General features: G+C 47.6%; 1 protein-coding gene across 1 annotated transcript in view; it reads right to left on the bottom strand.

Annotated features, from left to right (window-relative positions):
* The window catches only part of TSTD2 (thiosulfate sulfurtransferase like domain containing 2), a 145,546-nt gene that overhangs the window by 58,579 nt on the left and 70,311 nt on the right, over positions 1–16,656 (bottom strand). The window contains exon 6 of the mRNA XM_069236545.1: positions 1,634–1,739. Within this exon, the coding sequence (XP_069092646.1) occupies positions 1,634–1,739 (106 nt within the window). The remainder of the gene's footprint in view (positions 1–1,633; positions 1,740–16,656) is intronic.

Raw genomic sequence — 16,656 nt, forward strand, 5'->3', positions numbered from 1 at the left:
CCGGCGAGGACCTCTTATTGCCACAATGGAGTTGCATGCGGAGCCGTGCAATTGTGACGTCCTCGTTGACGTGAAGAGCTGGGAAGAAAGTTTCCGTCAAAAGGCGCATTGGGAGAACTCATAAGGTGAAGAATCCACAGGTAGTTGTATCCATCAGAAGCATTGGGTTAGAACCCCTGCACTTACATTCAAAATGTCTTTGATCTAGGGGGCACTTCAAACCAACTTTAGAAGTGCACAACATTCCCTTACAACCCCAGCTTTGGCTCCAGCCATCAGTAAAGGGCAAACAAGCCCTTTGTGTGAGGGCAGGTCACAGCCTATACAAATGTAAGTGTGCCCTTCCTCCCTCTCTCCCAGCCCAGGAAGACCACTCAGTATGCAGATGTAATCCTGTTACACCTCCACCCTCCCTGTGTGACGGCTGTCTGGAAAGTATGCACAACGCCCAGCTGTCACTCTACCGTAGTCATGGATTGGAGTCAGGTAGCAAAGCACAAGAGTCATACACACAGTGAAATGCCCACTTTCTAAAAATGGTCTCTCCACAATTGTAATAAAAAATCTACCTACACCAATAAGCAGGATTTCTCACTACCATTCCAAACATATAAAATATGACCACACTACTCCTCACAGATCACAATTTACCACTTAAATAAATTTAAGGAAATTCCCAATGCTAGCCTAAGAGAGGAGTAGGCCTCACAGCAGTGAGAAATCAAATAGGCTGTTTGTCATTACTAGGATATGCCACCCAATGTTCTACCTTTTACCTACACAACACCCTGCCCATTAGGCTACCAGGGCCTACCTTAGGGGTGACCTATATATAGAAAAAGGGGGGAGTTTCAGGCATGGTGAATAATTTTAAATGGCAAGTCAATGTGGCAGTAAACTGAGCACACACAGGCCCTGAAGAGGCAGGCCTGAGACAGGTTTGAAAGGCTACTTCTCTGGGTGGTGCAGGCTGTGTTGCAGTCCCACTAGTAGAATTTTGATTTACCGGCCCTGGGTATAAGGGAAACCCTTGCACAAGGGACGTATAGGTAAATTAAATGTGCCAAACAGGTGTAAGCCAATCATATCAAGGTTACAGGAGAGAGCACATGCACTTTAGCACTGATCAGCAGTGGTAAAGTGCCCAGAGTCTTAATGCCAACAATAAGAGGAAAAGAAACACAGGAGGAGGAAGGCAAAAGGTTTGGGGATAACCCAGAAAAAAGGACCAGGTCCAACACCTGGGATAGACAGACAACTTCTGTTCACACATAATTGGCACACAGCAACATAGCAACAACCTGCATCACTGCAGGGTATAAAAGAAATCAGATCATGTTTAGAAGCACTTAGCTTCTACCTCAACAGGCTAAAATAAGAAACACATGTTAAGGGATGTGCAATGCCCTTCCTAAAAGAAAATGTTACAGTATTTTAGCAAACATAATTGCATCTGCCAGAGACCTGAGACTTTCCGACAGAAACTTTCAGGGCCATGGTAGATATTTTTCTTTAATCTGAACTAATCTTCACAAGTATCTGATTTAGAAGATGTACAAGAAGCAAATGGAAAAGTTAAGGCACACAATATTTGTCATCTTGCAGGTTATGATGACATGCAAGCCGCACTTACCCTTTTCTTTATAGGCAACTTTTTCTGGATCTATTCCCATCGGCACAATTTCTTGAAACACGCCCACTCGAAGGTCAGGAAAACAACAAACTCCTCCGTTGCTGCTCTGTGGAATAAAATACAAAAAATGGTCTTAAACCACCGACATAGGAAAAAGTGGAACTACAACTAAACAATAGTTAAGGTTTACATGTATAAATAAACAAATTGGCACTGGTAGAACTTGTAACTAAAGTTTCCCAGTTTATAATTTGTCCATGAAATACAGGCTTCAAAACTGGAGGAAATTCTATAACAAGACCTCTAATAAATTGTTTTAGAACCCTTACAAAAAATACTGTAATCATTCTCATGCAGCTACCCCTTGAAACAGATAAAGTCTGATGGTGCTCTGGCGCAGTCTTGTTACATTATACGATAAATCAAATACACATTTAAGAATATGAGCTGTATGTGGAACATGCCTGTAAAGGGATCTCTCTGCATCTCTCAGGTATCGGGTATAAATAAACTGAGGCTGGGATGTGATAGAACAGCTTCCCTCATTGTCTTATCAAATAATTTTAAGGCACTAATTTGTAGCAGGTTACTTAATATCTGCTTAAAACTTAGGCCAGGTTGTTGACTACAGTGCCACAAGACCCCTTGTCACATGACCTTTGGATACAATGCAGGAAATGCACAACTTCTGAGCTTCTGATGGCAGCTGCCACATCATAATATCGTGCTGCTTTTGTTTTATTTAATAAAATATTTATGACGGGAATGGAGCACTTCACAAATGACAGGAAAGAATATAACAAGTCATTGAGGATGTGTGACTGTATGACAATGACTATAAGGCTCTAAAATTCTGGCTATGGGGTGTATTATAATTGTCTGGTCATGTAGGATAGTGGGTGTGTGCAGCAGCGGTTTCTTCTTGGAGGAGGAAGAGCATTACCCCATCAGGCACCAGTGGCACAAATAAGTCCTTGGCATGCCCAAGGACAACTGTGCTCCCTGACTGCTCCATAGGTGCACGGAGTTGTAAAGGCAGGGGATGGACAATCAGTGAGATTGGCAGCGAATGCCAACATCAGCTCATGTCCAGCGAGCATGTCAGGTTGGACAGAACTTGGACTCTGTCCGATCCGACATGCACACTCCAGGAAAACACAGCACAGCCCCTCTGACCTCCTTTGGAGCATTGTGTTCACCTGTTCCAACCAATTCCTTGTTGTGGTCGCACACAGCTTCAATATAAAGCTACATACTTGTCTCAATGTCTCACTGTCATGGTATAATGGCACCCTCCCTAAATATTGATGCTTCTCTCCTGTACATATAGAGGGCATCCTCAAGCTCGAATTTGCCCCCAAAGTGCCACCCAAAGCCCTGGTCTACTCTCTGTATTTGTTGGTAGATATTCAGTTTTTCTTCTCTTGTTGTTTCCCAGGCAGACCCAGGACACCAGGAATCATCACCTGCACCGACGCAGAGCTCATCTATGTTACATTGCTATCCGCGGGCTCCAGCTTTAAAGGCAATGGGAAGACAATGGGTATAGTTTGTAAGGGGGAAAGGGAGACAGTCAAGATTTGTATTAGCTCTCATTTCTAAATCCAGATCTGGGGCAGGATTTGGGATTGGGCCTGTGGATGAGCATGGGAACATGGATAAAAGAACAGAGTAAGAGGGACAGAGAGAGGCATAGGGACAGAGACAGAGGGACAAGAGAAGAAAGTGGTAACGACAAAGGGAGACAGCGAAACAGACAGAAGGATGAGGATAGACACAGAGGAAGAGAGATTGTGACAGGGACAGATGAATTGAGAAACGGACAAGGAAATGAAATAGAAAAAACCCACTATGTCCCTACAGTCACACCAAAACACCTACCCAAACACACACCCGCTAGCGTAATACACAAATCCATTATCAGAAATCTACACAATCAACATCATAAGGCCACATACCCACCGCTATTTGCCAACACACACCCCATTAGATGATCGTGTGCACACTGTAAAATGGTACGACCCATAATCCTACACCCACTATCATATGTGAAAACACCTATCATCATATTGCCACACACACTGTGGCAGCTAGTCACATTTGAAAGTGGTGGGACGTAGAAGTTGGGTATGACTTTGATGTGGCGAGCGAAGGAAGCAAGTTTTATGGACAAACATGGAGTCCAGGGTGGGTCCTCCTCTCAAGAAAAAACTTAAAGAAGATAGGCAAATGGTGCATTTTAAAGCAAATGAATTTAGTGAGAAAGCAAGTTTTATAAAGCATAAAGGATGTATAGGCTTGAAACATTAAACACAATAAAACCTGCCCCATATCTTACTACATTAATATGTTCAACAGTTACTGTAATGTGCAATTATACAACACAACTTCAGCCCTTTAAAGTGTGTGCTTGCCCAGTGTCTTGCACTGCATGTGGCATCATCTCTGGAAGAAAAAGCTCTAACAAGGCTTTGGGAAGCTGCAATTAGTCATATAGAATTATGTGCAGACATGTCTTTTAGGTGGGATGAAAAAGGAGGAGGCTCTCTAAAAGGAAACATGTAATGAAAATGTCACTTACCCAGTGTACATCTGTTCGTGGCATCAGTCGCTGAGATTCACATGGTATGCATGAGCTCGCCATCTGGTGTTGGGTCGGAGTGTTACAAGTTGTTTTTCTTCGAAGAAGTGTTTTCGAGTCACGGGACCGAGTGACTCCACCTTCTGTGCTCATTGCGCATGGGCGTCGACTCCATCTTCGATTGTTTTCCCCGCAGAGGGTGAGGTAGGAGTTGTACTATAGTAATAGTGCCCGCGCAATGAAAAATGTAAGTATGTACCTATTAAAGGATTAAGTAATATATATACAAATGTACAAAATTGAAGGTAACTTCTGAACTGCTACAGGCTTCCGGGGAGGTGGGTGGGTCCATGTGAATCTCAGCGACTGATGCCACGAACAGATGTACACTGGGTAAGTGACATTTTCAGTTCGATGGCATCTGTCGCTGTAGATACACATGGTATGCATAGACTAGTAAGCAGTTAGTTCCCCATAAGCGGTGGTTTAGCCTGTAGGAGTAGAAGTTGTCTGAAATAGAGTTCTTAATACAGCTTGACCTACTGTAGCTTGTTGTGCGGATAGCACATCTATACAGTAGTGTTTGGTGAATGTGTGAGGCGTAGACCAAGTGGCTGCCTTACATATTTCCTGCATTGGGATGTTTCCTAAAAAGGCCATTGAAGCACCTTTTTTCCTTGTTGAATGTGCCCTGGGAGTAATGGGCAGTTGTCTTTTTGCTTTAAGGTAGCAGATTTGGATGCATTTAACTATCCATCTGGCTATACCTTGTTTTGATATTGGGTTACCTGCATGAGGTTTTTGGAATGCAATAAATAGCTGTTTAGTTTTTCTGATGTTCTTTGTTCTGTCAATGTAGTACATTAATGCTCTTTTGACATCTAATGTATGTAGTGCTCTTTCAGCCACAGAATCTGGCTGTGGGAAAAATACTGGTAGTTCTACCGTTTGATTTAGATGGAATGGTGAAATAACTTTTGGTAAAAATTTTGGATTAGGTCGTAGGACGACCTTATTTTTATGTATTTGTATAAAAGGCTCTTGTGTTGTGAACGCTTGAATTTCACTTACTCTTCTTAGAGATGTAATGGCGATGAGAAAGGCAACTTTCCAGGTTAGGAATTGTATTCCGCAAGAGTGCATGGGTTCGAAAGGTGGGCCCATGAGTCTTGTTAGAACCACGTTTAGGTTCCATGAAGGAACAGGTGGTGTTCTTGGTGGTATAATTCTTTTAAGCCCTTCTATAAATGCTTTGATAACTGGTATCCTATACAAGGAAGTTGAATAGGTAGTTTGCAGGTATGCAGATATTGCTGCAAGGTGTATTTTAATAGAAGAGAAGGCTAGCTTTGCTTTTTGTAAATGGAGCAAGTAATTTACTATATGTTTTGGAGTTGCATCTAGCGGTTGTATCTGATTATGATGGCAGTACCAAACAAATCTTTTCCACTTACTTGCGTAGCAGTGTCTAGTGGATGGCCTTCTGGCCTGCTTTATGACTTCCATACACTCTTGGCTAAGTTGCAAGTGTCCGAATTCTAGGATTTCAGGAGCCAGATTGCTAGATTCAGCGATGCTGGGTCCGGGTGTCTGATCTGTTGGTTGTGTTGCGTTAACAGATCTGGTTTGTTGGGCAGTTTGATGTGTGGTACTACAGACAGATCTAGTAGTGTTGTGTACCAGGGTTGTCTTGCCCAAGTTGGTGCTATTAAAATGAGTTTGAGTTTGTTTTGACTCAATTTGTTTACTAGGTAAGGAAGGAGAGGGAGAGGAGGAAAAGCGTAAGCAAATATTCCTGACCAGTTCATCCATAGGGCATTGCCTTGGGATTGCTTGTGTGGGTATCTGGACGCGAAGTTTTGGCATTTTGCGTTCTCTTTTGTTGCAAATAAGTCTATTTGTGGTGTTCCCCAGAGTGTGAAGTAGGTGTACAGAATCTGTGGGTGGATTTCCCATTCGTGGACTTGCTGGTGATCTCGAGAGAGATTGTCTGCCAGCTGATTCTGGATCCCCGGAATAAACTGTGCTATTAGACCAATCTGATGGTGGATTGCCCACTTCCATATTTTTTGAGCTAACAAGCTTAACTGCGTTGAATGTGTTCCTCCTTGTTTGTTTAGATAATACATCGTTGTCATGTTGTCTGTTTTGACAAGGATGTATTTGTGGGTTATGATTGGTTGGAAAGCTTTTAGTGCTTGAAAAACTGCTAATAATTCTAGATGATTTATATGCAGTTTTGTTTGATGTATGTTCCATTGTCCTCTTATGTTGTGTTGATTGAGATGTGCTCCCCACCCTGTCATGGAAGCATCTGTTGTTATTACGTACTGTGGCACTGGGTCTTGGAAAGGCCGCCCTATGTTTAAATTTATACTGTTCCACCATAGAAGCGAGAGGTAAGTTTGGCGGTCTAGCAACACCAGATCTAGAAGGTGACCCTGTGCTTGAGACCACTGTGAGGCTAGGCACTGTTGTAAGGGCCTCATGTGCAGTCTTGCGTTTGGGACAATGGCTATGCATGAGGACATCATGCCTAGGAGCTGTAGTATTGTTCTTGCTTGTATTGTTTGGTTTGGAGACATGTGTTGAATGACCCTGTTGAAATTGTGGATCCTTTGTGGAGTTGGCGTTGCTACTCCTTTTGTCGTGTCTATTATGGCTCCTAGATATTGCTGTACTTTGCTTGGCAGAATGTTTGATTTTGCAAAGTTGACGGTGAACCCTAGTTTGTAGAGGGTTTGTATGACTTGATTTGTGTGGTTTGAGCATTGTGTGAGCGAACTGGTTTTGATTAGCCAGTCGTCTAGATACGGGAACACATGTATTTGCTGCCTTCTGATGTGTGCAGCGACTACTGCTAGGCATTTTGTGAATACTCTTGGAGCGGTTGTTAAACCAAAAGGCAATACTTTGAATTGGTAATGTATTCCTTTGAATACAAACCTTAGATATTTCCTGTGTGATTGATGTATTGGTATATGGAAATATGCGTCCTTGAGGTCTAGGGTTGTCATGTAGTTGTGTTTTTTGAGCAATGGTAACACTTCTTGTAGTGTGACCATGTGAAAGTGGTCTGATTTGATGAATGTGTTTACTACTCTGAGGTCTAGAATTGGTCTCAGTGTTTCGTCCTTTTTTGGTATCAAGAAGTACAGTGAATAAACTCCTGTGTTTATTTGTGTGCTTGGTACTAATTCTATTGCATTTTTTTGCAGTAGTGCTTGAACTTCTATCTCTAGAAGCTGTGAATGGTATTTTGTTAAATTTTGTGATTTTGGTGGTATGTCTGGAGGGAATTGCAGGAATTCTATGCAATAACCATGCTGGATGATTGCTAAGACCCATGTGTCTGTAGTTATTTTGTCCCATGCTTCGTAATATTGACGTATCCTCCCGCCCACTGGTGTTGTGTGGGAGGGGTGTGTGACATGTGAGTCACTGCTTGTTGGTAGTGGTTTTGGGGCTTTGAAATCTTCCCCTATTCCTAGGGAATTGCCCCCCTCTATACTGGCCCCGAAAACCTCCCCTGTACTGTCCCTGGTAGGTGGGCGGTGCGGACTGTGAGGTGCTAGCTTGTGTGGCCTGACCCCGAAACCCTCCTCTAAAAGGTGTTTTGCGGAAGGTGTTATAAGATCCTCTGCCCTGCGGGGAATAGAGTGCGCCCATGGCCTTGGCAGTGTCAGTGTCCTTCTTGAGCTTTTCTATGGCTGTGTCGACCTCCGGACCGAACAGAAGTTTTTCGTTCACTGGCATGTTAAGCACTGCCTGCTGAATTTCTGGCTTGAATCCAGACGTTCTGAGCCATGCGTGCCTACGGATGGTAACCGACGTATTAATGGTTCTTGCGGCCGTGTCTGCTGCATCCATGGAGGAGCGTATTTGATTGTTGGAAATGTTTTGACCCTCCTCAACAACCTGTTTTGCTCTTTTTTGCAGATCTTTTGGGAGATGTTCAATGAGATGCTGCATCTCATCCCAGTGGGCTCTGTCGTATCGCGCTAACAGCGCTTGTGAATTTGCGATGCGCCACTGGTTTGCTGCTTGGACAGCAACCCTCTTCCCGGCTGCATCGAACTTCCTACTTTCTTTATCTGGGGGAGGTGCATCCCCAGAAGTGTGTGAGTTTGCCCTTTTTCTGGCAGCCCCTACCACCACAGAGTCTGGTGGCAGCTGAGAGGTGATGAATACAGGGTCCGTAGGAGGCGCCTTATACTTCTTGTCCACCCTAGGCGTCACTGCCCTACTTTTTACTGGCTCCTTGAAAATGTCCTTTGCATGGCGTAGCATGCCTGGGAGCATCGGCAGGCTTTGGTAGGAGCTGTGGGTTGAAGAGAGGGTGTTAAATAAAAAATCATCCTCTACTTGTTCCGAGTGTAGTTCCACATTATGGAATAGTGCTGCTCTAGCCACCACTTGTGAGTAGGCTGTGCTGTCTTCTGGTGGTGATGGCCTAGTTGGGTATGTGTCTGGGCTGTTATCAGACACTGGTGCGTCGTACAAGTCCCACGCATCCTGATCTTGGTCATCGTGGCTCATGGCGGTGTGAGCTGGCGAATGTGACGGGGTGTAAGTTGGCGAAGCCGGAGTTACAGGTGGAGGCGAGGGAGGAGGTGTTACCTTTTGTGCTGTTTGTTGCTGAGGAGTAAACTGAAGCGTTCTCTTTCGTTTGACAGGTGGAAGGGTACTGATCTTCCCAGTCCCCTGCTGAATAAAGATACGCTTTTGCGTGTGATCCACGTCAGTGGATTGCAGTTCTTGTTCAAATCTATGTTTCTTCATTTGAGAAGACATAGAATGCTCTTTAGTGTAGGAGCCAGAAACAGGGTCTGATGTCGCTTTTTTCGGCTCCGAAAATCCTGTCGATTGTTTTTTCGGCTCCGAGGTAACCTTCCTTTTTTTCTGTGCCGAAAATTCTTGGCCTCTATGGTCTTCGGCGCCACTGTCTCGGCGTCGATCCGTGTCGACACCGAACTCTCGGTGTCGATGCTTTTGTTTAGCACTCTCTCGGTCTCGAGGAGGCTGCGTGCCGGTGTCTCGACCGGAGTCGGACGATCTCGACACTGAATGGGCCTTTTTCGGTGCCGATTGTTGGTCACCGAGAATTTGGGTGGAGCCATGGCCGGTTGGCAGTGGCGTCCCCTGGGCCTTCTTTCCTTTTTTAAGGTTTGATCTCGACGTCTTACTCACAGTTCTTGTAGAGTGTAGCTCGTCGGAGTCTGAATCCTGGATGGAAAAGGATTCCTCCTGTTCCTCTTCTGTCTCGAACTGTCGACGCTCTTTTGGCGTGGACGCCATCTGCAGTCTTCTCGCTCGACGGTCGCGCAGAGTTTTTCGGGACCGGAACGCCCGACAGGCCTCACAGGATTCTTCGCTGTGCTCGGGTGACAGGCACAGATTACAGACCGAGTGTAGGTCCGTATAAGGATATTTGTTGTGGCATTCGGGGCAGAATCGAAACGGGGTCCGTTCCATCGGCGTTGTCCTCCACGCGGTCGGGCCGACTAGGCCCCGACGGGGTGCCGAAATCTACCCCGAAGGGCACCGAAGCGCTTCGATGTTCAACGCGTCGTTGTATGTGTCTATCTCTAACCGGATCGCAACGATACCGTCGAAAATCTTCCGTCTTCAGCTATCTTTCCGTTCCGAAACTCGGAGCGACAGGAACACGTCCGAACCCGATGGCGGAAAGAAAACAATCGAAGATGGAGTCGACGCCCATGCGCAATGAGCACAGAAGGTGGAGTCACTCGGTCCCGTGACTCGAAAACACTTCTTCGAAGAAAAACAACTTGTAACACTCCGACCCAACACCAGATGGCGAGCTCATGCATACCATGTGTATCTACAGCGACAGATGCCATCGAACAGTACATTTCTGTGATTCCCACAGTGTGCCACCCGACTGGTATTTTGATTTCTCTCTGAGATGTTATTGCATCCAGATGTATAACACAAGTGACATACACCTAAAACCTGTCAGTATGATTAGCATTGTCAATGGTTGTTAGCTGTTTAAGATAAATGATAACAATTACTTGTTATATACAATTAGCATTGGAAATTGTAAGAAATGGGATCTCTGGTCGGCAGTCAGTTTGCACTCTGTCCAAGCAGAGACTCACTCTAGTCAGGGTAACAGAGATACACACTTAGATAACCCCTGCTCATCCCCTTGGTAGCTTGGCATAAGCAGTCAGGCTTATCTAAAAGGCAATGTGTAAACAATTTGTACCAACCCACACAGTAATACAGTGAAAACACTACACAATGGACACCATACCAATTTAGTAAAAAAGGTAATACTTAACTAAATCAAACAAGACCAAAATGACAAAAATCCAACATACATAAGTCAAGATATGAATTTTAAAAGTAAAAAGAGTCTTACTTCATAGAATACAATGAAACCATTGATTTTGCACAAAGTACCTGGTTTGCGTAAAAAATAAAGCTGCATGGGCGAGCGTGTGTCAGAAAAGTCTGCGATGCGTCAATTCCTTACTCGCAAGTGAGGACGTGTGTTGTTTCTTCTCTAGTCAGGTAGGTGCTGTGTCATTTTTCTCTTCTGCAAGAGAGAAATGAGTCGATTTCTGGTCAGGGAACCTTTGATCCGCACAGGTTCACAATGATTTTGACGCCCAGCGATGATGCATGAGAAATCCGGTTGCACGGTGTTGGAAGACTGGGCTGCATGGGGTTTGCGTCATTACCAGCAGCTGCAAGCAGGTGTTGCATCATTTCTCCAGCCATGATGTGTCAATCTCCCAGCTCCAATGCAGGTGGAGTTTTGATTTCAGCCGCGAAGCGGGTGGCGCGTCGTTTTTCAGCAGTTTTGCATCAAGATTTTCCCCGCGCGGCTTCCTGTGCGTGGACTTCTGTCCTTTTTCTACCAACTTCACCTTTCAAGGGCCCAAGAACTTGATGGGGATCCACTTGACAACATAGGAGTCTCAGCAGAGAGACCAGGTGCTGGCAGAGGAAGTCTTTGATGGCCCTGAGACTTCAAAACATGAGGCAAGCTCAATACACGCCCTTGGAGATTCTTCTCAAGCAGGTATATGCCACAAAGTTCAGTGTTTGTCCCCTTTCAGAGACAGAAGCAGCAACTACAGGATAGCCCAACAAAGCACAGTCACAGGCAGGGCAGCAATCCTCCTCAGCTCTTCTCCTTGGCAGAGGTTCCTCTTGAATCAAAAAGTGATCTAGAAATCTGGGGTTTTGGATCCACTACTTATACCCCTTTCTGCCTTTAAAGTAGGCAATCTCCAAAGGAAAGTCTATGTTATTCACAAGATCCTGCCTTGCCCCAGACAGACACCAGGGGGTTGGAGACTGCATTGTGTGAGGGCAGGCATAGCCCATTCAGGTGTAAGTGACCACTCCTCCCTCCACTCTAGCCTAGATGGCCCATCAGGATTTGCAGGCTACACCCCAGCTCCCTTTGTGTCACTGTCTAGTGGAGATTCACAACCAGCCCAACTGTCAGTCTGACCCAGTCAGGGAATACACAAGCAGGCAGAGTCACAGAATGGTTTAAGCAAGAAAATGCCCACTTCCTAAAAGTGGCAATTTCAAACAGACAATTTTAAAACTAACTTTACTAAAAGATGTATTTTTAAATTGTGAGTTCAGAGACCCTAAACTCCACATCTCAATCTGCTCCCAAAGGGAAACTGCACTTAAAAGTTATTTAAAGGCAGCCCTCATGTTAACCTATGAGAGAGCTAGGGCTTGCAACAGTGAAAAACGAATTTGGCAGTATTTCACTGTTAGGACTCGTAAAACACATCAGTACATGTCCCACCTTTAACATACACTGCACCCTGCCATGGGGCTACCCAGGGCCTACCTTAGGGATGCCTTACATGTATAAAAAGGGAAGGTTTTGGCCTGGCAAGTGGGTACACTTGGCAGGTCGAACTGGCAGTTTAACACTGGACACACAGATACTGCAGTGGCAGGTCTGAGCCATGTTTATGGGGCTACTCATGTGGGTGGCACAATCAGTGCTGCAGGCACACAAACAGCATTTGATTTACAGGCCCATGGCACTTCCACTGCACTTTACTGGGGACCTACTAGTAAGTCAAATATGTCAATCAGGGATAAACCAATCACCAATACAATTTACACAGAGAGCATGTACGCTTTAGCACTGGTTAGCAGTGGTAAAGTGCCCAGAGTCTTAAAGCCAACACAAACTGGTCAGAAGAACTAGGAGGAAGGAGGCAAAATGTCTGGGGAAGACCCTGCAAAAGGGCCAGGTCCAACACAACCCCCCACCAGCCTAAAGCCAGGGGAGACCAATCAATACCTTGATGGACTTCCCTGATTGTGGCAATAGAACATGGACCCTGGCCTGCAACGACTGGGGCAAGTTCCAGTTCTACGCCTTCCTGAATCAAGTTGATCCCTCGGTCCATACTCTCAGGGCCCACTAAGCTAACCGATGGGAAACCCTTCTCCTCACCTGCAGATACCATCTGTGCAGCACCTAACCTTACTTTGCTCACAGATGTATCCCAGTGGGCAGACAGTACCACCAGAGCCAACACAGTGGTGTGGCCCACACTGCCCCTGGGGTGTGACTCCTGTCTCCCACCCGAGGGGCAACTCTGTCCCCCAGGACAGCAAGCCACAGTGGTCACTGACAGCTGTCAGAGATGACAGCCAGGCCCAAGGCCTTTCAAGGCTCTCCAACCACTGTGACTGTGGAGAGTGGGGGCAGTAGCCCCAGGTGCCTGGCACCCTTTGACCACTCTCCCTTCCACCAGGTCAGGAAATGCAGCCTGACCCTGGTCCTCCCGTCTAGGGCTCTGTACCCTCCCCCCAGGAGCAGCACCCCCAGAGTCCAGAATTGTCGGGGTGCTTTTAAAAGCAGTCCCGCACAGTTCTCCCACCAGTGCAGGGATGTTAACCTGCAACTGGTCTCCCAAACTGGGGTCTGTACCCTCAGGTTGGATTGTGGTCAGGGGCGAGGCCTCACTCTCCCTACCCCTCCTTCTGGGGTCCTGCAACCCTGACTAGGAGTGCCTCCCTGCCCCCCAGAATCCAGAATTGTCAGGGTGCTTGTGGAAGCAGTCCCAGACCTGCGCAATTCTCCCACCAGTGTAGGAATGTTAACCTGCAAATGACTCCCAACCTGGGGTCTGTACTCTTAGGTTGCCCCGTGGTCAGGGGTAAGGTTTCCCTCCCCCTAACTCACCTCCTGGGGTCCTGCACTCCACTGACTAGGAGTGCCCCACAAGAATCCAACAAGGTAGGGGCACTGTTAGCACTGGCCCCTTCCTCCAGTTCAGGGGGGACACCCTGAACCTGGCCCTTCAATCCAGCGTATGTACCCTTGGATTGAACTGAGGTCCGGAGTGAGTCCCTCCCTCCCCTGCCTCTACTCCCAGGGTTCTGCAACCCCCCACCATGGAGTGTACCTCAAAAAGCCACACCGGGGAGGGGTGATTGTGCGAACCGACCTCCCATCAGGTCTGAGTTTACCCCATGCACCTGTCCAGTCTATGGTCTGTATCCTCTGACTGGAACACTGCATAGCAATCCAGGACTTCCTGGGGAGCACACCTACCCCCCACAAGTGAAACACCTTCCCTAAGGTTTGCACTAGAGTCTGGCTGGTGCTGGTCTCATGAGCTCTGCCTATCTGGCAGAACCTAATCCCCGCCCCCCAGCAATGGTATCACCGAGGTCATTCCTGGGGGGCTCTAACCTCAGAGCTGACCCCTCCAGGTTCTCCACTGGGCTTGCAACCCCCTCTGAACCCTCTGTTTGGGCTTCCGCACCCTCTCACTCGGAGTGGTATTGCCAGACACTAGAACTGGTGGGACGCTGGGGGCAGCCCCCCCTCCCAAGTTCTCCAGACAGTATAGGGTCTCCCTCAGCGGATGGCCCTACGTACAGGCTAGGCTCCCCTCCTGGTGTTCACTCATGGAACCCTCCAGGCTCTGGCACTGGATCTTGGGCATCCTGGGATTCAGCCAACCCCCCATTCCCTCCCCTCTGAGACCAGAAATGGGATCCCTCACCCATCCCACTACACTGGGACCTACCTGGGACACTGCAAGCCTTCCCCATCTCACCTTGTTGGGGAATACCTAAGCCACTCCTTTCAGGAGCACCTCCATATGCCTCTTCAGACCCTCTTGGTACTCATCCAGAGGTCTGCCTCCAGTGCAAGTTCCCTGGGGTCACAGAACTCACACTCCAACTGGTGTTGGCGTAGCTCTGGAAAACAAGGTCAAGACATATGGTCTCCAGCAAAAACATCACACAGCCCCTCACATGAGTTAACCAAACTACCCTTCACTCACCCATCCAGTGCCTCAGCCTTAAAAAGTATCCCACATCACCCTCCTGAGACTGGTCAGACAGTACCTGACTGTCCCTGACACTCGACCCACACTCTTCTGGGGTGTCTCCATATTTTACAACCAGGAATTCACACTGGGGGGAATCCCTCTCCCTGTCACTCTCACCTAGAGCCAGCAGCGTGCCCCTCCAACCACAAGGAATATGACTCCCCATGCCAGCCAATCCACCTCAGGGACTCTGCGTACCACTGGAGCTACCTCATACCCCTGAACCTCCTGGCGTATGTTAACCCCCTTCTTCAAGTCCGGCACCAAGTCTCTGGGCATGTGCACTTCTTCAGTACTGGACATAGGATTTTTGCTGCCACCATCTGAACTGGTCTCAGCCTTCATGGCTACCAGCTTCAGCTCTTCACAGCTCAGTTCATGAGCTCCCAACAGCCCTCTCAAGCTCTTCATCTAGCTCTCTCAGCCACTGCTCCTGAGCTAGGAGCCAACCCTCTCTATCTGGTTTCCTCTCAGGGTCACTGCCCTCCTCATCAGAGTAGTCCTCCTCCTCCTCAGAATCATCTGGTATGGTTGCTTCCCAGCTGTTAGAAATGGGGTCTCTAGATTGGCAGTCAGTTTGCACCCTGTCCCAGTAGGAACCCTCACTCTAGTCAGGATAAGGGAGATACGTGCTCAGATAACCCCTGCTCACCCCGTGGTAGCTTGGCACGAGCAGTCAGGCTTATCTCAGAAGCAATGTGTAAAGCATTTGCACATAACGCACAGTAACACAGTGAAAACACTACAAAAGGACACCACACCAGTTTTCGAAAAATAGCCAATATGTATCTATATAAAACAAGACCAAGTACGGTAAAAAATTGAACATACAGTAATAAAGATAAGAATTCAGCAAGATTTACTCAAAAATACAGTTACTTGAAGTCGATAGATTCACCTTGGGCTATCACGGCGTCGTGATCAACAAAACAAACAGTTCAGGCAGGCCGCGGCATTGTGGGCCAGCTACGGTGTCGGGAAGACCCGCAAACAGTACCTTTGGAATTGCAGGGCGTCATGATCCTCGTGGTGAGCTCCGGAGAGCAGCATTGCTGACGTTGCGGTGTTGGTTCCAGAGTCGGTGCAGGGATCATTCGACCCTTACAGTCACATACGGTGCAGATTGAACTCTGGGCTGATGAAGTCAGAAGCTCCGGCGTGGATGCCGTTGGGGCTGCGTTGCGAAGCGGGACGATGCGACGTGCGGTGCCCACAGGCCATGGTGCAGGCAGCAGCTCAGTGACGGCATCCAGCGGTGTCGATGAGACCAGGGGTGCAGTTGGAAGCAGGGAGGTGTAACGTGCTGTGTCACCAGGTCACTGTGCAGGCAGCGTCGTTGTTGTTGCTGAAGCGCTGCCGTCGGTACGCCTAAGCCTGTGCGGGACGGTGCTTCGTGACCTTCATGAGCGGTATACACAGGTCACGGTGCAGGCAGGGATGCCTAGTGACAACACTGGAGTCGATGGTGCTGGCATCGGTGGACCGGGCTGCGGTATGCAATGGAACGGTGCTTCGTGCTCCTCACAAGTGGTGTCCACAGGCCATGGTGCAGGCAGCGGTGCCGGTGTCAGCAGGAGCGTCGTCGTCTGGGGGTGCCCAGGCTGCAGTTTGAGCAAGGCGATGCCGGAGTGCGGGCCTCACAGGTCGCGGTGCAAGCAGCGGCTCAGTGAAGTCGTCTGATGATAGCGTTGGTGAGACCAGGGTCGCGTGCTAAGCTGGCAGTGCGGCTCTGTGTGGCATCTGCAGGTCAAGGTGCAGGCAAGCGGCGTCGTTGGCGGCGTCGCAGTGGTTTCTCCTCTTGAACAGCACAAAACACACAGTTCCCAGTACTGCAGGTCAAGAAAACTGAAGTCTTTGGTGTCCCTGAGACTTCCAACAGGAGGCAAGCTCTACTCCAAGCCCCTGGCGAACGTTCTCAAGCAGGACACACAGCAAATTTCACCCTTTGCACTCTATTCAGGCAGAAGCAGCAACTGCAGGCCAGTCCAACAAAGCAACACAGCAAAGGGACAGTACTTCTCCTTCAGCTCTTCTCCTTGTCAGAGGTTCCTCTTGATTCCAGAAAGGTTCTA

Source organism: Pleurodeles waltl, chromosome 1_2, assembly GCF_031143425.1.
Source record: "Pleurodeles waltl isolate 20211129_DDA chromosome 1_2, aPleWal1.hap1.20221129, whole genome shotgun sequence".
Taxonomy (NCBI): Eukaryota; Metazoa; Chordata; class Amphibia; order Caudata; family Salamandridae; genus Pleurodeles; species Pleurodeles waltl.